Source organism: Polyodon spathula, chromosome 12 (genome assembly GCF_017654505.1).
Source record: "Polyodon spathula isolate WHYD16114869_AA chromosome 12, ASM1765450v1, whole genome shotgun sequence".
Taxonomy (NCBI): Eukaryota; Metazoa; Chordata; class Actinopteri; order Acipenseriformes; family Polyodontidae; genus Polyodon; species Polyodon spathula.
Window position 1 is genome coordinate 8880201 of NC_054545.1, and position 23005 is coordinate 8903205.

At 37.0% G+C, this 23005-nt stretch overlaps 2 protein-coding genes and 1 long non-coding RNA gene across 4 annotated transcripts in view; 1 reads left to right on the forward strand and 2 right to left on the reverse strand.

Annotated features, from left to right (window-relative positions):
- Window positions 1-23005, reverse strand: part of LOC121324318 (TALPID3 protein-like) — a 158525-nt gene that overhangs the window by 117543 nt on the left and 17977 nt on the right. Inside the window, exon 9 of the mRNA XM_041266041.1 lies at window positions 18727-18823. Coding sequence (XP_041121975.1) covers window positions 18727-18823 — 97 coding nt within the window. The remainder of the gene's footprint in view (window positions 1-18726; window positions 18824-23005) is intronic.
- On the forward strand, window positions 4734-10849 carry LOC121323904. Of its 2 annotated transcripts, none has more exons than XR_005951194.1 (3): window positions 4734-4974; window positions 5093-5245; window positions 8934-10849. It is a non-coding gene; the product is annotated as an uncharacterized LOC121323904 (long non-coding RNA). The 2 variants fall into 2 exon arrangements; XR_005951195.1 differs by lacking the exon at window positions 8934-10849 and adding an exon at window positions 6741-8536.
- LOC121323903 (probable E3 ubiquitin-protein ligase IRF2BPL) lies at window positions 11504-14240 on the reverse strand. Its single transcript, XM_041265230.1, has one exon. The coding sequence runs from the start codon at window positions 13940-13942 to the stop codon at window positions 11948-11950; it is 1995 nt and encodes a 664-aa protein (XP_041121164.1). The 5' UTR covers window positions 13943-14240; the 3' UTR covers window positions 11504-11947.

A 23005-nucleotide genomic window follows, 5' to 3' on the forward strand; every position in this document is an offset into this window, starting at 1 on the left:
GAATGATACGCATGAATAGAATGAGCTTTGATTTTAATTACAAGTGCTGAGCAGGATGGGGGTGTAGACAGAAGCCCAAATTCCTAAAGCCTCCATGAGAGAGAGTACTCTCAGACAGAGAGTACAGCTCTAATGTGCTGGCTTGCCTTGTGCCTTAGTCTAAGATGGCTCCCAGTCACACATGTAAACAAGTCATACACCAAAAAAAAAAAAAAAAAAAAAAAAAAAAAAAAAAAAAAAATGAACTCATGCATTCCTGGCTTCCACTCTTCTGTACTGTTTCCATAATTAAAATAACAACATTTTTAATTTTGTTGAAATTCAAAAGACAATAAAATAAAAAACAAATCTAGAATATATTTTTCTGTCCTTTTTTTTTTCAAACTCTACTTTCTTTGTAGTGAACAGTATACACACACAGTATATCCTTAGTGTTATTCAGAGTTGCTCCGTGAATAAAATCAGTAACCACTTAAATAATTAGAAATATAAAAAATAAAAATGTTTTAAAATGTTAATTATTCAATAGCATCCAAACTAATGTATATTCTGTTTTTTTTTTTTTTTTGATATTGAAAAACAGTGGGTGCAGTGTTCTGTTAAAAGACTAGTAAATTCAGAGCAGGGCTCTCTTTAAATAAAAAAAATAAACAAGACACTTAGTTCAATACGCATTCACTATCCAAACATATGTTGTTGCTAATTAAAGAAGAAACTATTGCATGCATAGATGCCTTCTTCATGTGACTGATAATAGACACAGCAGCCAATTTATCAGAATAATTGAAGGTTGCTACTTTGCTTATCTCCTTAAAAGGTCAAACATTTTCAACAACATGAAATGAAGCCAGCTGAAAGATAGGAGTACAAGCAATGTTGTAGGAAGCCTGACTGAACATACTTGAAGACCTTACAAAAAAAAAAAAAAAAAAAAAAAAAAAGATGAGTAATACATTTTCCATCTTATACAAGTATTTGCTGGAAAAAAATCTAAGCCCAAGATAGCGGGGCAATTCACAGTAAAGATAAACAGCTACATTTCTACTTATCAACTCCAAATCTCAGACTGCTGGCACACTGCTTTGCTAAAAAAAAAAAAAAAAAAAAAAAAAAAAACACACACACGCACATATTACTCAGAGCAAGAATATTCAACCGTATGTTCCAGAGAACTAAACTCAGCATCTCTACTGGAACCTTCTGGATGCCAGTCTTATGTATGTTTGTAATAAACACAAACTCAGCTTGCTTTACATTTTCAATGTAAGGTGGCCATTCAAGAGTAAACACTGACCTACAATGCAGAGATTAGTACTTGAATTCCAAAAAGTGTTTGGTGTCCCACATTAGTACTCCTGCTTGCTCTTTTTTTTTTGTTTTACCACTAACTTAATGCAATTGTTCTGGAAGCCAGACCAAGGAAATTTAACAAAATCTCCATGATAGTGATTATAAAACACAGACTTTGTTTTTAATAGCAGCACTGGAAATAACAAAAATTTGATTTCTTTCTAAAAAGGTTAGAAATTACAGATAATAGTGGTTGTTCAGGGTTATTTAGAATGCATGCAGTAGATTTCCTAGTTTCATCATGGTTTTATAAAAGTAAAAATCAAAACAAAAAAACAGAATTGCATCATTCTAAATTTTAAAGTGAATATATATGAATATGTGAAAATATATAATATATATATATATATATTATATTATATATATATATATATATATATATATATATATATATAATCATCTATATTTTGACATCACATACAATACGATCTTTCATAAGAAAAAAAAAATATATATATATACTCACAACACACCAAACGTAATATAGTCATCATCTAAACAAAACACACAAACTGTATTACCACACTGAGAAGGCATTTAAAAGGGGGACCGAATCCAATGTCAAACACTGTAATAAAAAGATTTATTAAGGAATGTGCTTTGTTTATCAGAACTTGTGCCTATGCAGGGTTAAATTTAAGCTAAAAGACATTTATTTCTGTCTCTCTACACTCATGCCTAAGTAATAACTAACAGACTGGCTAAAATGGCTGACCTTTTAAAAGGACATATCACTAAAGCTGCTAATGTCGGTTGGCAGCATGCTGGGACTGTCTGACTGACTTAAATCATATCAAAAGACTTTCACACATATTAACATTAATGTTTCTGTTCTCTGTTTTTAATTAACAAAATAAGGCTATGAAGCAGTCATGGTCAGTTAAGGGGAAAAATAAGTTTCTATAGCGATAACCTGCGCCAGTGGTTAAATGCGTAGTACTCTTTTAATATTGCACATCGATCAACTGTGTTATTTGGTAGTTCTTGGCCTCCTAACACAAAACCATTTGTTTTTAATACAGCAAAAATAATATGCAGGATGCCACTGCTTTTTTAAAGCAAATGTAAAAAAAAAAATAATAATTAGAAAATGTTGCAACAGAAATAAAGCTATTGCTTAATTAAACTGTATCATGAAAAATGAAAATCGGAATTAAAAAAAAAAAATGAAGGTAGAGAAGAAAAAAGTGAAGAAGTGTTATTGTCCTTTTCAGTTTAAAATGTATACAATGTCAAAAAGAAAATGGAGAGAAAAAGCCATTTCTTTGCTCTGATGTTTGTGTAAAAGAGGGCAGGAAGTACACGCCTCAATCCCTGAGCAGCTTATTTGCCAGAAAGGAATGTTTTAGATTGCATACATTATCAGTCAAGGGGCCCGAGGCAATGAAAGATACTGCTGACATCATTGTCTGTAAATGCCTTTGCTTGGATCAGCAGTCAGTGAAAACAAAATGAATAACCCTTTCCTTCCAACACAGTCACTGCAGTTTGTTCTATATGCTCTCCATTTTCAGAACACTACCAAACACATTTTAGGCATAGCACTTTATTTAAATAGGTTTCTCACTATTGTTTAAGGGGTTTAAGTTATTATTTAAGCTATAAAAGATTTGTAGTCATATCTTATTTGTCAACTACTGCTCTAATTATTTCTGAAGAATACTGACCTCACAGTTCTTTATGGCTCTATAAGCAGAGTACAAATGCTGTGTAACTGACATTGTGTTGAAAAGTCTATAATCAGTTGCTCTGCTAACAATAAAGGAAACATTATTTGTTGATAATTAATAATAATACAGCACATATTGCTGTATGTAGAACACCAACTGAAAAACAGACTTACCACGGCAAGGAAACTTCAATTGCAGGTTTAAAGGTATCTGGTAAAGAAGGAGTTAACTTTTCATTGCCTTTTCCACTGCTCTTGTATCCTTGCATTCCTGAATAAATGGTGTTTTGTGAGAGGCTGGTTACCAATAGCAACAATGCAGGGTACTACTGCAGTGTAACATTTGGAGTCACAGGATTTATTGCCTGTATTTTTTATCCAGCAACGGAAAACTTTTGCCTTTGTTTTCTCATATGGCAAGGGGGAAGCACACACAGTAAAAAAGAATCAGGCATCACTGGAGAGTAAAAAAACAGATGTAAATCTGCAGTGAAACCTAGGACATGTATCAGATCATCGGGAAGCAAATCTGAATGAAAGATTATTTCACGGAATATACTACAGCGATAACACAGTGCTTGGTTTGCAAAACCACAAAAATAACATACAGATGTTTAGTTTATCTAAAATCAATCTACTCCAGCTATAGAGGAAAGAAAAAAGGAACAGTGGAATTTCAAATAGAAATGTTAACGAAGGTTAGTTATTTTTAGCATGCACATGAAGGTCAAAAGCAAGAACTGGTTATTTTGTGTCCCTTTGAATCACTTTGTTTTGATCTGCAGTAAATGGTTATTATTAGCAGACGGACTGCACCAAACAAGCAATCCATTCAGCTTCAGGAAACTGTGATTCCCTTATACTCTAAAACCAACACACCTCATACCGTTGGAGTATTTTCAAATCCAAGTGAATCTAGGAGAAACCTGAGTTAGCGGTTGCAGTTCATCTTTTTTATTTTCTTTAAGATCTGAAGACAAAAGCTGAGCAGAGGCAATTTGCTCTGCAACCAAGCCTGTTCTCCATGCTGGGGCGTAGAGGGAATTAAATCTCTTTCCCAGATTAGATTTCCCCAGCTGGTATATGATACAGCAGAAACACACTGGTATTTTTAGCTGGTTCACTATCTTCCATGCAGATCAGAAAAGCCAGTATTGTGCCTGGTTAAACTCACAAACCACTGCTGTGTGGACAGAGGTGCGAGCCAATGACTTTAAATGGATAAAATATTTTCTAGCGACACAACCTGCATGTTCAAATCTACTGCAAGATCTTTCAGGCATACCATTTTGTTAAGCATTTTGCAGATCATTGCAAATCTTTATTTTAGATATCTTATTCATAATGATATCAGTCAAGTTTGTATGGCTGTGTGTGTTGAAATGATCGGTTATTTTAAAAGCACCACACATTACAAACATTAATAAAACTGTTATCCAATTTTGAATATAAACATGAACTGCATGATTAAATTTTAAAATCTTCTATTTTTAACATTTGATTTGTTTTGATATTGTTACAGCATATATGCTATGCATAATAATTATTTAAAAAAACAAACTAAAAAATATTCCAGCACTACCTGGCTCATGACTAATTCTCAGGAACAAGATAAATGGTCACTGAGATAAATTATATCACCATTTTTTTTGTAGACAGAAAATAAAAAGTATAGGACGACCAGTACAATATTATAGCTGACATATGACTTAATTCAGCAATTTCAGGTCTGGCGAAGCTAATGTGTTAATTAAATTTGGTAAAGAAAACCGATTGCCATAACAGTATGTCTTGTTTTATTATTCTGCAGCACTTGCTTCTCTGCTATGTATTCAGACTGCTAGCTCTGTGATTAAGTGATTGTTTTGACAGTTAAGGGCACCTTCATTATACCTCCACAACACTGGAACCATAGATATAACCTGCTGTATGCAATGCAGACTCATAATATACAGGTAATATGATTATTAAACACATATTTGTAAATTATCATGGGGGGGGGGGGGGGGGGGTTAAAATGTCTTTGATATTTTCTATTGACTCATTCCTTTTTACTTTCATTCCTTTCTATAGATTTACAGGTTAAAGAATTGCCTGCGCAACTGAAGTCGAGTCCTTCTGGACCCACTCTTCCCAATTACTTCACCACCACGCGACATGCGATCAGCGTACTACCAGTTTCTGAGGCCAACTCATTTTCAATTCAATGGGTCAGCTATTTAAGAGGTACCTCTATTATATTTTATTTAAAAATAATAAAATCTGTGCTGCAGCAACATTCAAGTCAGAGTTTCTAAAAGCACAGTATATGTGTGTACTAATACTGCAATAATGATATGTTATCCTGCATTTCTGGTATTGTTTCAGGTCGCAAAGCTGTGCAGAACTTTTGATTGAATTCACTGCTCAAATACTACATATATGCTGGCAAATAACTAATTTCAGGGTTATTCCATATAAAAGACAAACCACACACTAAAAGAAATTAAACCAGCCAAAAACAACATTTTATATACACCAATTAAAAATGTTCAGAGAGGAATCAAAAAATGTAAACGCAATATATGATTATGAAATCCCACCTCCTAGTACAGAGGGGGGTTCTAACTAAATGACCCCATTAAGTCAAAACACATTTCTGCAATTAAAGGCCTTCCATTTTCCCTGATAAAAGAACACCATAGTTTGATTTTCTCTAGTCAACATAATTTGATAGACTAATGTGTACGTTTGCAAAGATCGAGCCTATTAATAAACAGATAACTGAAAGCTTCGACATCCTTTAACATGAGTTACAGCCAGCTTCCCAGAATGGGCCAGCATACCTCTATATATAGAGAATGTCAGAAAGGCAAATTAGCTTGAGAGTGTCAGCCATTTAATCTATGTGCCAATTTAGCAGAGCCCATCTCTGAAATTCAACACTTGGCCTCTCTGCACCCATCACTTCCCCCACCTCATTCTGCCGCATTACCAATTTCTTTGACTGCGTAGTATTCCACTCACATCCCAGCGGCAATAAAAGCCTACTTTAAATCAGGGACAGGGCAGCTCACAGAATACAGAGCAGCTAAAAATAAAAGTCACAGCAAAATCTATCTTCCTCGCTTGACAGACTCCGAGGAGAAGTTCCTTTTCTGCTGCACGATACAGATATCTCAGCCCCAGGGCCATCACTTATGGTCCAAGACAATACACTTTTTGGTCTTTCAAAAAATAACTAACAAAATCAAATAATAATAAAAAAGGAAAAGAATACAGGTAAAGAATTGCACCATTTGAATAATAAACTACAGCTGTGACATTTAAAATTAGGACTGATTTTATTTTCTTAAACTGAAGTTAATTTGACCAATTATATATATATATATATATATATGTGTATGTGTGTGTGTGTGTGTGTGTGTGTGTGTGTGTGTGTGTGTGTGTGTGTGTGTTTGTTTACTGATTTAAAAGAAAACAAACAAAAAAAAACTGTGTGTTCAGGAAGTTCCATTTTCCTGCTTCAAGACAAGATGTATTTGGATTGAATGAACTGCAAGTATTAAGATCAAACAATGATAGTAGTCTAAGAAATGGTATGACTACTATATATGGCTTTAGTGGATTTCATTTTACATTCCCCCATTCAAAGTTACTTTCTTTCTGTGAGTCTCTTATACAGGGTGTTTTCAAAAGCCCTGGCAAATAGTGATAGTGTGTTTCTTTTGTTTTGTTGCAGGTGAGAATCTAAATGGACAGTGATAGCACAGTATACCCTGCAATGGACCAGGGCTTTAGGACTCCTTGGATATCAATTAAAAGCTACAACCCATTCCAAATAAGTGGTACTTACAAAGAATACGGTTAAACAGTCAAAACAACATGTACTAGTAACTTGGCAAGTATAGCCTTACTTTTTTTTTAAAAGTTCAGCTCATCAAAGGCTGCGATTATGCAGCAGCAACAAATTTGGCTCAGTATATCTGTACAGGAAATGAATGAACTGTCTCTATGCTGCAAGGCACTTCTTTAGGAGGTACATTACTTTACCTTAACCCCCCTTCACCCCCCCCATTTCAAAACGAACACAGGCAACTGTGAATCAGAATGTTCAGTCTAGAGGTAATTCCTGACTTTCTGGCTTCCAGCTACAAATTCCCTTCACGTGCACGCATGCTACAAATACTCTTGTGAATTACTTGAACAAAGCAGACATTGTAAGAAGCCATTCATCTTTTAAGCCCCATGGGAGCTCAATGACAGTACAGGATTGCTGGTATGACTTATACCAGTGCAGACATGTTACATGTACCAATTACAACCCTTTCTACAGGGCAGCCAATGGGAACCGAAGGCAGCCTCACATGACTGTCTAGTCCGGTAATCAGTCAACTGTAGTTAATTCCATCTGCGTCCACATGCTACAACATTCCCTCAGTGTTTTTTACCTTTTTAATCCACAAGCTTAAGCTTTACTGTAAGAAGTAAACACTGACTGGATAATTCAATGATAAACGGCAAGCATTTTGCAATCAACCTCCTCCCCTCAATTCACCTGGGTTTTCTATTCAAATGACGTTACAAAGCAACAAAGCACACGGTCATGCTCTTTGTTTGCCATACGCATACAGCTCACTTCAGCGCCAGAGTACTGGGTGGTGAATGGCGAAATTATTTTTTTTACAATTGCAAGCTTATTGTTACTTTTGACTCCTTGACTTTCTACATGTGTTCTGTTTGTTAGTCATCTCCCTGTATATGTTCTTTGATACAAAACAAACCATTAAACACACAAAAAGGTGATTTTATTCAAAACAAGGAAGTCACCAAGGACCACTTTTAACATTCAAAAGTGCATTTCAGATCACATTAGTGCGAATTTCTTGCAAATGCTTTTGGAATTGTCTTTACAAATGTAATAAACACATCAAGGGTTGAAATATTGAGTAGAAAAGGTAGTATATCTTACCATTGCAGAGCTTTCCAAATTAGTATGAGAAATCTAAATTCTGTCTTAAAAACCTGCACTGTTTCTCGAAGCAGCACACAGTAATTGGTAGCATCAATTACTACTACAGCTGATAGACGCTTCCCTCAGGATTGGTGAGCACCCTTCTTGTAAACACATAACCTGTTTTGAAAACTTTACACGGCTGCTGGTCAAATACCGTATTGATTATAAAGTTCTGCTCCTGACTTAAGGCCAATAAGGGAATTTCTCCCCTTTATATCTCTGACCTCTTGCTTAATTACACTCCTAGTCGCACTCTGTGGTCCTCTGATGCTGGACTTTTGGTTGTTCCTCCAACTAAACTGCAAACAGTGGGCAGTAGGGCTTTTTCTTGTTATGCACCTAGGCTGTGGAACACACTACCAATTGAGATCAGAGATTCAGAGTCCGTGCCTGTTTTTAAATCTCGCCTAAAATCTAATTTATTGAAACTGACATTTTTGTGGATTTTTTTTTATTTTTTTAGCAGTTATATTTCTTGTTTTTAACATTGTCTACCTTGGTGTTATCTGTACATTTTTATCATTGTATTATTGTTATTTTCTGTCCTCTCTCATTTGTTAAGCACTGTGATATTTATTTATGAAAGGCTCTATATAAAATAAAGATTATTATATACATTTTTATTATATCATAACCTGATGACAAGCATGTTATTGAATGTCAAGAGTCTTGATTATTGTTAAGTAATACAAATAGAAATAAACTGCATTAAATAACCCCAACCCACGGTCAGTTGTATTTTTATTTATCTTGCCAGTTTTTGGCTGTGGAAGGTAATTAAGATCAATAAAATGTTCTAATTTTATAGCGAGATAAATACTACTACTACTAATATATCTGTAGTTCAGATGTTAAAGCACATCTACACCTTTGGTAATCTGCCATTTTTTTTCTTATTTCTATGTGTTCATTTTGCAGAAGATGTCTCCAGAAGAAACAACACTACCTCTACTGGAATTTGGATGAGATTCAGACAACAGGATAGGGTATTCAACATGTCTTTCTCCAAACTAAAACGTGGTTACCCTAATTCCACTTTGGCATCTCACATTTGTAGTGTTTCCGCTTGAGAAAGATAACTAATTGTAGGGCTTCTCTATCCTTGCTTTATGCCAAAAAGTGAATCTGTTCATCTACGATAGATCATTGAAATGAGTGGTTTTCTGGCATTCCCATACAAGTGCCTAATAGTTCCTAATAGTTTGTTTGTTTTATAACCAAATATTGCACTTTGAAAGCAGTGTAGTAATTTTCTAATGGCCTAAGCACAGGAATATGAGTCATTCATGTTGGAGTTACTTCGCAGTTAAACATTACCATTCTTTCCACATAAACAATCCTGCAAAGCTGTACATAACAGCTTTCTGTTTAAATTACTTACCTGGTAACTTAAATCACTGAAGCCAAAGGTGCAATTTCAAATCTTCAGCTTGCAATTTTAACTGTTAAATATCAGGTGATTGACAGGGCTAAATAAAAGCCAGTATAACGTGCAACTATAAACACAGCTATCTGTTTGTTGTATGCACAGGCAACCGTTCGATTTTCTTCCACACTTCCAAGATACTCGATGAAAATCTAAATTAATTTTTTTTTTTTTTCACATTTTGCACCTCACAATTTGTTTCTTCTGTGGGATTTTCTCTGGTCGGTTTTGAAACAATTAAATCGTTCATAACATGTGTCCACAAAATTAATATAAACAAAATAAATGCATTTATAAAAGTATTAAATCAAGGTAGAACAACATGTTCAGCTGTGCAACTGGTTACTTGTGTGTTTTATTTGTTAAATCTTCCTCTATTGGAATTCTGTATATCATTGCTTCTGCGTTTTGAAAAATTGACCAGAGTAATACTTCTTTGTAGAATGTATGCCTGAGCAGATCAAAGTTTATTTCTATCGCAGAGCCCAATAACAACAAATGGCTAACTGTAACCCATTAGCCATGATTTCGACAAGAATGTGTGACGCAGCCCCCTTCACCAGGCATTTTAATTAACAGCCAGTACAGCAGTTATTTTTGCTTTGTTTCACGACTCTTCCTGTACCCCTTTATGTCTTAATTGATCGGCTACCCACAGGAAACTCACTGTGCTGCATGTTGTGTTTTCATTTAACCCCTTAAAAATATATATTTGTCAGTCTTTTATCTAAATATATACTGCTGTATAGTACTCTAAGAACATTACAAAACATTAAACATGATTGTAGTAAACATCACGTAAACATAAAAACAAGTAAATACATCAGTAATACTGTACTACAGAGTAAGGATGGGAGAGATGCAACAAACCTTAAAAGTACAATAATTATTTTGTTTTACAAAGTGTCAGATTGTGCACTGTAGGAATACTACACTGAAGACTGATGGCAGATTGTAACAATGTGACTGACTAACAAAGTATTACATAGAAAACGTGGTCAGAGCAACTGGAGGAAAATCCTGTTGATTCAAAATGGACAAAACGGAAAGGGGGGGGGGGGGGGGGGGGGTAATTCAGTGCACACTAATATCTCCGATATGTGTACGCAAAAGTTTAACTTATATAATTATGTGTTTGTAGGTCATATTAGTTTAAGGACACTGTAATATAAAGAAACCCATTGTGTTTACATTTCAGGACCATGCAGTAAACCGGTTTACAATACTTGTTGATCACAAACACTTAGTTGTAATTCATGACTTAAGAGAACATTTTATAAATAGGTATTCTTTTATAATGCAAATATAATAAATGCCTTTGCTGGACATGTTGCCATTTGGTTTTTATCCAAAATAGTGTTACATACTGTACGACATACATTTTTGTTTATTATTATTATTTACTGGTATTTCCCAAAATTGCCTATTTGTTTTATTATGTACCTATAAAATAGGATATTATATTTTATATATATATATATATATATATTATATATTATATATATAAAATACATCATATTTATATTATATATATGTAGTTATAGATATTATAATATGCACACTCAACTGGCCATTGTAAATTAAGGTAAATAAACATGAATGGAAAACAGAAAAGCGTTCTGAAATTTGATGAGTGCAGTAATATTTTTTTAAGCATTCAAGCTTTTTGCCAGACCTGTGACACTTCATTTACTATTCTGTTTTTATTTGGATATACAGTACATTAGGTATGATTTGCTAACACATCTTACTGGGAAAATACCTGTGCTTTTTATTGTACACATGCAGAACAAACTGGCTACTCGCCAAGTATTAATATCAATTGAATTTATTACAATTTACTCAGCTCCAAGGCACATTACAGTCTTCTGTTACTACAGAAATGTATAAAGGACAGACAGAGCATATTTTCATGTACAGCATTTGCTCTACTTAAGCATCCGTGCATCAATAAAGCAAAAGAAAAAGGAGGAAAAAAGGTAGTAAAAACAAAAGTTCAGGTCACAAGATAAGAAAATGAAACACTTTGCCCTTGTAAAATAAAATCATGTTTAAAAAAACAAAACAAAACAAAAAAACACAGTACCCCTCACCTTTGCTAACAGGGGGTTTATAAACAGAACAAGCTGTCACCATTGTTTAACAATTTGTTTGCATTTTTAGGCGTCAACACTGGCCTTGGCAAATTTAGAGAAGTGCATACATTTACAAAAAAAAAAAAAAAAAAAAAACACACTAGCAGCAGTAATTGCTAAGTGCTTCAACTGTGTACCTAGCCAACACACTGCCACCAAAAATGAGAACAGTTATGCAGTAACCAGTCAGTAAATTCTGTTTAACAAAACAGCGTCTTCCTTCAAATGAAGAAGAGTACATACCTTTTGTTTCAAAATATAGAAACATACGACGAAAATAACAAATGTCTGTACATAAGACTAATGTTGTCAGTTTGTTATATTCACAACGTGGGTATATATTTTCCCTTCAGAAATTCTGAAGCATACATTTAAGGGTCTCTCTCTTTTTTCACTTTAACGTCCCCAGCTAAAATTGTAGCTATCTCACCTTGCATAAATGCCCAAGGCACGTTTGAACCTACCAGTGGACATTTCTCTCCGCTAGGGCAATACACCTCACCAGTTGCCCCTTGCGCTTTGATGCTCTCTCTAGAACAAGGGAAACAGAATTTGTGGTTGGGCACTGACGGGCACTGTACAAAGTGTGTGTCCTCCAAACGTTCATGACAAATGGTACAGCACAGGGGTCCGTTATTGGCCATTGGGGAATCTGGAATGTTTTGAGGGTGAACTTGGTCCATGCCAGTGTGGGCACTAGGAGGTGGGGGTGCCACGGGAAGATTCATTTCTCCATTGCGGGACGCCAAGCGACGCTGTCCGGTTATGGAAGGTGGGGAGACGGGGCTGCTGTTATGCCTTGTAGAGGTGGTAGAATGTACTGAGCTTCCATCCTTGGGGGAATGGGCATTGCCCAAAGTGTCTGCAACCGACATGAGCGCAGCCATAGGGGACTGTCCGTTCTGGGGTGCAGTTTCAGGTGGGGTTGTCCTGTTGGAGTGTGTGGGGTGACCGGGTACAAGAGGTGGGTGTCCCCCATGGTTTGATCCATATGCCATGGTGAGTTTCAGTGCTTCACTTTGGCTTGCCATCCACTGCTGCCTCTGCTGCTCCTCGGATAATTTTAAAGGTCCCTCTGCGGAGTCGGGCTCCGGGGAAGCTTTCCTTTTACGAATACCAGTCCTTGGGGCGTTTGCTGCAGGCAAGGCACGAGGGACGTTAACCAAAGCAGTGGGTAACAAAGGGCAGCTGGCATCGATGTAAGGCTGTGGCAGCATCTCTGAACCCACCATTTCTTTAAAGAAACGTACCGATTCTGGAAGCAAATCACCAAGAAGCCGCCAGTCACCCGAGCCGTGCTTCTTTTCATATTCCAAATACTTGAAGCCAGAGGAAAGCCCCCTACCAAAATCTTTCATGCAGTCCTGATACATTTGCTTGGCCACCCCGGATGCGCTGGAGAACACGTTGCCGGCTCCACTGGGGTACTCTACGAATATTTTCAGCTCGTATTCCATCCCCGGTTTGGAGACGGCATCAAAAGCAAACACCCTGCCCACTAAAGAGTGGTCCTTTTTAAACCTGACATCAAATGGAGTGCTGTTGGAAAGTGTAATTAGAGTCTCTCTCACAATTTTAGGTTTGTTTGTCCAATCTTCAGCTCTGTTCCTTAAACTTTCACTGAGCTCAGACAAAGCTTCTGCATTACGCTGTTTTTCTTTCAAATCCCTCTCCTGGTCAGTGCTGGACACTGAACCCGGTCTTTTCCCTGCGTCAGACATCGACTGTGTCGCCATGGATAAAGAAGCTCCCAAGCTTGTTGGAGGAGGGGGTCGGCTACTGAGACCATGCGGAGGGATAGCTGCTGCAGTTGCCGGGCCATTCAGCATAGTCTGGGGCAAAAGATTGGGAGGCACATTCATTTGGCCAGGGACGGGAACCATTCCGTGATTTCTACGCGAGTTGGGGCTCTGTCTGTTCAGTTCAGGGGGTCCATCGTCAGGTTTAGGAAATCCATTTGGACCGCTCAGGCCATTAGGAAGCCTGCCAGCGTGGACGCCCATGCCCGGGTACTCAAATCGGGGTCTTTCTGTGTTCAGCGAGTAGCGATCCAGTCCCGGTTGTGGCGCTTTCGATGACCCGTCCACATGATTCAGCTGCACGGTCTCTTTTGCTGGTAAACCTGATTGGGCTTTTACTGTTGGTGGGGGCGGTGGTCCGGGGGATCTCCCATCTTGAAAACCGTGACCTCGCTTCAGCTGGCGGGCAGTCTCAATCACAAACTCGATCCGATCAGCGCCTTCATAATTTACGCAGCCTCTGCAAACTGGTTCCGTAAAATCCCAAATCATTGCCCATGGCATGCGAGGCAAATCGCAGAGGTAGCACGACTGTCTCCTGGAAGAAGACACTTGTGCAGAAGACATGTTGCTTGCTTTTCTTGTCCTCTTGCAATATTCACTGCCCGCTTTCCTTTCTCAACAATCCCACTTTGCTGTTGTGTTGTTTGCAAACAACTGCTCTTCTTTCTCGAGCTCGGATTCGGTGTAAAATGTGCGTGACTGGCGATCGTTGCTTGCAGGTTTCACATTTACAACCCGCACGCCTCACATTCTGACTCGAAAAATCTGATTTTGAATTCTGATTGTGACTCTGCGTTCTCTCTCTCCACTTGGAATGCCACCTGGCTGTAGCTGTGACGTCACCACCACGCTCCGCAGTTCCTCTGTAACAAACTGACAAGCCACTTGTTGCGCTTCCACGGCGCATGCTCATACCCCTCCCCCTTCTGTGTTGTAGATGTGCTGCACAGACATTGATCGGTTTTAGGACACAGCCCTGTCGTCATGAACGTGCTAAGATTACTATTTCTTCATACCCGCGGCCGCAGCCCTCAATAGCAATCTATCATCAGTGATAACCCGTACACACGTTTCTATCGCACAAAATGCTGTGTATTGATTCACAGGGACATGTTTAGTTTTGCTGACATCAGCAATCCTGTACTGTACTGTCACTATACAGGCAAATTATGGAGGACTTGTTTCGTACAGGGAGAATATGTTTTGTCCCTACTAAACAACAATCGAACACATTGACGTGCTGAGTAGCTCTGGTGAAGGCTTGGTAATATTTACAAAATACTATGTTATTATAATTTGCCATATTAACATGGTAGTGATTTTAGTAATGCATTTAATATACACTGGCTGCACATCGATGTATACGGGTAACTGCTGTACTTTAACTCGGTACAGACTACACGGCATTAGCTTTGTCCAGCAGCTTTGTTGTTTTCCTCTTTTTACACTGTATCCAAAGCAGATGCTACTTTAGCTAAACCAACGAGGCTTGCCTCTAGACACAGTGACGTCACAGAGATTATCTTTCAATCGACGACAATTACCACATAATACCTTACGTAGTGTACATACCGTGTTTCAAGGTTGAGCCCAATTTATTTTTGCTAAAATGTCTAAAACATACATTCCTTGAATACCGTTATGTACATACGTGTTTCGATTTGTATTTTATTTATTTATTTTTTTAATTTAATCACTTTTTTTTCTTTTACACACAAAGGCAAGTGTAGCCAGTACATAACTGACGAATTGTGGGAGTGTGCCCCCCCCCCCAGTTAACGACTTTATAAAAAACAAGAACCATGGATTTGTAATATTTACATCAATCTAAAACCAATCTGTAAATCACAAGGACAATCAGATCCCCTAGAGTAGGCACTGCAGCAGACGACTGTTAACCTCTATGCCAGTGAAATTAGCTACAGCACCCACTGCGCACATTAAGAGGTGATTAATTCAAAAGTAAAATATGCACTGCAAAATATACCACAGCTGATTTAAAAAAAAAAAAAAAAATTGCATGAAACCTTGTGGGGGGAAAAAAATAAATAAAAAAAAAATCTACTAATGCTCGTCATAGGTTTAAATAATAGCAAGACCTTTTCCCCAGAAAGGAATGTCTGTACGTTGAAGCAGCCTTCCATGCACCACAATCAGAATCATCATATTTTGGTCATGTTGTTGTGACTGAAAGTGCTGTGAGAACTTTATAAAGTATTCTGAAGCACTGGGGGCTGTAACTTTGGGAACCATTTCAATTGTTTCCAAGTGATTTCACATGGAAACTAGTGATCAGTGAACATACTCACATTTATTCACAAGCTTTATGGGAAAAAAAAAAGGTGGGATGCAAGCCTGATTACAATCCATTTAATACAGCACTCATCTCATATAAACTACCTACTGGGCCTATCACTCCCTAATTTGTTTTGTAAGTATTTGCATATAGACTGGGTCTTTTGATTCCTTTAGAAGGCAGCATAACTCCTGTGTACCTGCTACTTATTACTGATGTGTATACCCCAAGAGACACCTTTCAATATGGTAATATGACCCTCCAACTGCTGGCCTTGTCCGAGATGCATGAAACAGACTTCAGTGACCTTGGTCAGCACAATCGCCCGGTTTCAATCCAATTAGGCATCCAAGGGATGAACTTATCTGTGGCCTCAATCCTCCACCTACCTAACTGCTCTACTTCCTGGAGTCGATGCCATGCTGTCTCCTAAATGATGGTCTAAAATACCCGTACAAGATACCTCTGTGTATTGTGTTGTCTGTATGACAGAATTGCTGTGATTCTCATAAAAGAAAGAAGCTGACTGCAATTTGCTGAACCCTGAAAACATGTATTTGGCAATAGTTGTGGTCTAGGCCTATGCTTAATGCAGCCAGGAATAAAGTTCTAAAAGTAATATGCCACACTAACATGAAAAAAAAAAACATTTCCTTTAATCTGTATTGTATTCTGCCCAAGGCTCTGCAACAAAATATGTTATTGTTCAGTGCCAATCAAGTAAAAAATATTAACAGGAGTCAAATGAAAATGAAAAAAAAAAAAAAAAAAAAATTATTTTGTAAATGTTGGCATGAGGAGGAGTTGAACTGCATTGTAACACGTTGAATAAATCTGTCTCCAGGGCTGTCTCCATGTATTTTCGTGACTGCAGACATTAGTTTAAAATCTGCCAAACATTAGGGAAGTTCAAACATGCTGGCTCCCTGACTCACAGACTGTTTACCTAAATGTACAGCCAAGAGTAGCCCCTGCTCCTGGCCTCTGCCACTGATTAATATCACTCGGGAAATGGAACAAAACTTTCTCCTGTTATACAACTGAAAGAAAGGGGATAGGAGGAGAGAGGGGAGGAGGGACAGAGACAGAAAAACAGGAACTGGGAAAAGGACAAACATTTAAATAAAAGGCAGGTAGACCACTTATAACTAGAAAACAGAGGTTACCCAGTTCAAAAGAATGCATTTATACTCACATAAAAATAATGCTACCATATACTCCACAGTACTGCCAACAATACTATACAATTACAAGAGTGTGTGTGTGTGTGTGTGTGTGTATATATATATATATATATATATATATATATATATATACATACACACACACACACACACACACACACACACACCTTGAAAGTCAATAACTGTGTTACGTTATTACATTGGAAATTTATGTGTGTCTAATCGGTGTTATAAACAAAATTGTACTAAAACCTACAGTACAGTACAGTTGAGCAAAAAGAAAGCTTGCATTAACAGAACTGGCTTGAAAACATGTCTTTTCTTTAGAATTAGTGCCAGACATAGTTTTCCTGAACTCATTCCAGCTGCCTGAGCGACAGACAATTTTCAGTCTATTTGTATTAGAACCTTGTGACTGGTACAGGAAAATGAAGCATACTCCCTTGATTTCATTACGTAGTATAAAAAAAGAAGAAAAAAAGCATGTTTGTGCCAATTATTCATACACCAATAATAGACCCTTCTGTGCTATGGTTATGCACTGCTATTTCACAGAACAATACAAAAAAAAATCATTAATAAAGCTTAAAGACAGCTAAGACTTTCAACAAATGCACAAATTCTGTTTTCTTACGGTAAAACTGCAGTACATTTAAATAAGTTACAGATATCTTACATAACTATCTATCTAGCTACACACGCACTGCAGGTTGCAGCATGTACTATATATTAATTATCTATTCATTCAGTTTATTTCAGCTTTGTTTGCCTTCAGAAAGTGACCAAACATTTGGTTCCCTCAAAGTCAGCATATGCTAAAAATTAATTCTTAGTTTTTATGTGCTAATGTATTCCCCCACCCCTATTCTACTTGTTCATTTGTGGCATTATCCATGTGGAAAATTTTCTGCTCGCACCAGTCAATCGCATGGGTTAATTTTTAGCTTCCGATAAGCACTTGGAAGTCTGCCAAACTAGAGGATTCTGGGAAATGAAAGCCTGCCCAGTACAAAGTGCCAGCATTAAGCAGTCCTGACAGTTCTGCTCCTTCTAAACTTGGCAGCAGTTCAAAGTGCTCTTTCATTTGAAATGTTGGAAGCATGCCATGTGCATGTAGATTTACTTTCCCTACTCTCACAAGGAACTGATAAATGCCGTTGCAGTTGCCATGGAGATAAGAGGCTCTCAGCCTTGGCCTTGTGATCTACAGTCTCAGCTCTGCTGCTGCTTTTTTTTATTTTATTCTGACAGTGCATGAGTTCTCGGAAATATTAACCAATTCAGCTGAAGTTTTTAAAAATAACTTGTGTCTTGCATAACCTGTACATTATGAACACATGAAAACAGCTTTAACCTGGAAAAGTTCAGTACAATTCAAAACCTGCCATTGGGCCTTGTCATTATATTAAAAGGGGTCACAGTACTGTTGGACGGATCAGTCACACATGATCTATTTCAATGGTTTGTTATTGAATGAATTAAGCAGTACTGAACATTACTGTACCAAAAACAGGCAGCATTTGAAAAATTGAACTACTACCATTGTAAGGATACCAGGTAATTTACACTTTTTTGATGTGAAATTAAACCAAAATAACCCAGCACTTTTCTGTTCAAATTATACTTTATAAGAATACGACACACCAGTAAGAACTCAAGCTTTTCAATATTTTTCTTAATGTTTATAATAGGATGTTGCAGAGAGTTAATGGTATCCAGGCGGATGTTAGGATTTCTTTGCTTGGAGAACACACCATGCCTAATCCACTTAGCCCTTTCGCTTTCATGATTCCTCCTCATGGAACCACGGAACAAACAAAGCATGCAAGTGAAACCCTTAGGAATACATTGTATTGTTTTCTTCTTACCTGGATCTCTCTGGATATCTGCCTGCTGTTGCCATGGTCACTCTGCTTCCCTCTGCACTTTCCTCATTAAGAATCTCTTCCAAAAGCCTCCTATTTCCTACAGTGGCAAAAACACTTAAGATCAGGTTCCAACATTTGCTAGAGTAAACACTTAACATTGCTGAATGGGTCAGGCAACCAAGTGGTGCATTTTAAAGTGATAAATCATATTATACAATTACAGCACATATGTGATAACATGTTGCCATTAGTTACCTCCTGAAGAAACAGGTCTCTTGAGTTTTGAGTTTAGTCACATTTATATTCTTATATGAGCCAGCTCCCCAATGTTTCTGTATGGCTTGCATGTCAGTTTCAGTAAGCATGTGATAGCTAACATGTAGCATTGTTGATTGAAAGAAAGACTCCAGTCAGGTGCAGGTACAAAAATAAACACAGCAAGCAAGATCATTAAATCATTCGACAGGCCTCATATTTTTTTCATTGACTATTCAATATAAGCCAACATTTTGTTTGAAGTCATACACTTTGAAACAAGTGTCCAAACATGAAAAGTTCAAACAATGCAAAAGCATAAAGGGTACAACACTGACACTGAATTTGTAAAGTAAGCCACACGAATCAACAGTATATTTAATACACTGGCGATCCAGATAAAATAGGAAAAAGGAAAACCAGTTGCTTTACTTAATTCTCTTAAAAAAATCTAAGCTTTTTAATCTGTTGATAGTTGTAAATTTTCTTGTGATCTTAATTATTTTTCCTTATTAAAGGGAATAGTAAAGCCCACAAACAGGTTGCTTTTATATCGTTTCATCTTTAATAACTATTACGATATTATGGGAATTATTACTTTGCAACAAAAAGTTAAATAAAACCTTCTCTGTGAGGTGTTAATTATCCTGTCAATGCTGATTACAGGAAGTACTGTATACATATTAAATGCATTATGGTTGTTAAAACATGACAGGAATTGGGCAATATTCCCCATCCCCTAAAACAAAATGCAAAGAGCAAAGATCAAATGAACTCTCATGGAGATTCGCAGAAAAAACAAAACTATTATATATATATATATATATATATATATATATATATATATATATATATATATATATATATATATATATATATATATATATATATATATATAAATCAGTAGCATCTGCAAAAGATAAACAAAAGGCACTCAACACAGTATTTCATCAACAGTAAACTCTCCTTTTACCCACTTTCATTCCTCTCCAAAAACAACAATCGGGTCCCTGCCAAAAATATACTGTATGTACTCTCCCTGAAAATAATAATTTCCTCAGGTCAAAGAACCACAGTATCCTGTTAAAGGGGCCATCTCCCACAAAAACAGATAGGCCTCATGGGGTGAAAACATGGACAGACTGTATCATCGTCGGAAACTTTTACGAGTCAGTTCATATTCAGCTTAGTGCTCTAACAGTTCTAACAATTGGCCTGTAGTGAAAGTAAATACAGTGCCTGATGGCAGGATCTTAAATGTTAATTGCACAACACAATCAGCCTTAGGAGGAAGAACACAAAAGGATTGTAACCTGAAGAGGGCAACCAGTGAAGAATGGCCATTCTTTCATAAAGACTGTGTTCCAAACAATGCCTAAATTTATGCTATATTTCTAGCAAACAAAAAGTCCTGCCTAAAATATGCTAATGCTCATGTAACACATAATTTCCCAGTACTAACATGATCAACACAGAGCGGAGAGTCTGCATAAAGGATTAGCAAATACAGTAAAATCTTTTCAAAAGAGTAATACAACATTTTTTGAAACAGTGTGGAATCACATACAACCCTTATATAGCATCCTACACATATTCTTGGTTTCAACTGTAGTGTGAATGGACACCCATTACAAAATGCTGATGATTTAATCCACTACAGGTTCTTGAAACAGGTTAACCATCTCAACCAACTTGAACTGAAACTCAGTGTGACCCAGACAGGTACTGTAGTACAACTCAAAACAAAGTGGCTGATATCTCCCTTGACTGTATCTGAATACATTTTCTGATGTTGTCAGGAACCTAACACAATACTTGGCCAGGCACCCTGCTGTGTGTTTGTTTCACCCCTGATGCTCTGCATTGTTTTCATGCACATTCACTATAAAAGGGAGTAATCCACAATCAACACTACTAGAAAAACAGGGTCTGGGGTCAACAACAGATTATTTGTCAGTTTTTTTTTTTTTTTGTGTGTGTGTACATTACATACTGTACTGCCTAATGGCGTGTAGCTGCTTATTTCCTTGTACTGGCACCCTGCTGTCTCCAGATTCTACCAAAATATGTACTTAATGTACTGGGGGAAGGGGGTAAAATTCTGTATATATCTTAAGATGAAACATATTCGGCATATTGTCATTTTACCATTTTATGATCTGTCCCTCAAGGAAAAACTAGCATATATTTAAATAGGGATTTCCACAAGGGGATTACAATGCTTTTAAAATTTTGATTCCTAATGTGGTCAGTGTTCCAATGTAGACTGTTTATAAATTCATATTCTGCAGTGAATCAAGGCATACTGTAAGGGATTCGAAAATATTTGGATTCAGTTTAAATCCTTACAGACACGCCAGTCTTATGGGTATTTCACACTACACAACAGCTTTAATATTGTTGTCTCAATTTATGGTTTTCAGTGTGGGCTGTCCACAAGAAGGTAAGCTGGGATCAGTGCACCAAATTAAACAGAGATATTCCACATCAAAATAGAACAAAGGTCCTAGTGGTGAAAGGTTAATGCTCTAATCACTATGCAACCTCTTATGGTTTTGTCACATATAACACATATAATAAAAACAACACGCCCTGAAATGGCAGCAAAACAGACGCTGCACATTCCTATAGCACCTATCATATTCAATTGCTCCAAAGCAAATTGCCACAGTGTAAACCGCTGTTTCGGTGTAGGGCTCGCCATTTCAATTATAAGCGACAAGACTTTCTGAAAAGTATACTGCCCAATGCTTGTTTGTGTCTTCCTTGGTTCTTATCGTGTCTAGTTTCTACTCTCCAAGTCCACTTCCTGCATTCTACACCATCTCTAAAGTACTGTAACATTTACTCTCTCCTCATGAATTTTCTATAGAAAGAAACACCAGCTTTCTTCTGCTGCTTGCTCATCGTGCTGATGCAGCACCTGTACTTCCACACCTGCAATTCAGAACAACTGCTGCGATATCAGGCACAGCCATCTGTTTCCCCTCAGGAATAAAAATATTTAAAAAAAATCACAGAAAATAGAACGGACATGGAAATGCCTTTCTCCTGCATTCACGTGTAATAATCAAAAGACATTTGTTTGCACTGCACGTGTGTAACATGAAACGGAAGAAAGATACCAAGCCAGGTGGCGGCAACAACTTTTACAAAATATCCAATTCATTTACCTAATTATTACAATTTCCACACTAGAATAACGCTTTTGTGTGCTTGACTGCTTGTCGGGAAGCATAAACACAGAGCTTGTTTTAATGTGTGGTACAGAAATTAGGCCGAGCAAGAACAGGCTGTAGCGAAAATCATCCTTGAATGTGTTCCATTTGTTTTCAGCCACCTGTCATCTACGTGGCTCATTCTTCGTATTTCAGTTATGTTGGGAGATTTATTTTTACTGGCACTTTTTTTATTATTTTAGTAAGAAGAGTCACTCCGTGCCTAAAGTTGAAATGGAACGCTTGTGCTTTATTTTGACACCTTGTAATCCATAAAGAAACATTCAGTTTATTAGAGATCCGTCACCTCAAGGATCATTTGTATTCAGTCCAGATCAACCTTTAAGTTTAACATCTCTAGTCCATATTACTTCTTGATTCATCTGCCTGATAGAATTATCCCTGTAGTTGCTTGTTTATGTTGTCTCCCATCGCCTCATCCCCTTGTGTCTGTGGGAGTAACACACTGAGTTAGCAAGGAGCGGTCAAAGCACTTATGAATAAAGGAAGCTGACAAGAGCTGTAATAATGAAACTGAAAAACAGTAGGGGGGGGGGGGGGGGGGGGGGGGGGTTGTGCTTTTTAGTTTTTTTTTTTTTTTATTATTATTTGTTCAGAAATCAGAATCTCAACATATACCCACAGATAAAAGTAAGAAGCAATAGTAACACCTTAAATTAACCAGGAGTATACTGGATTTAAAAGTGGTTCTTCAGGATATGGTGAAAGTAGACCAAGAGCTTACCAGTCTAAATGACTTGCAAAGATTATTTATTTGAAAAATGAAAAATGAATGCAGCAGAAAG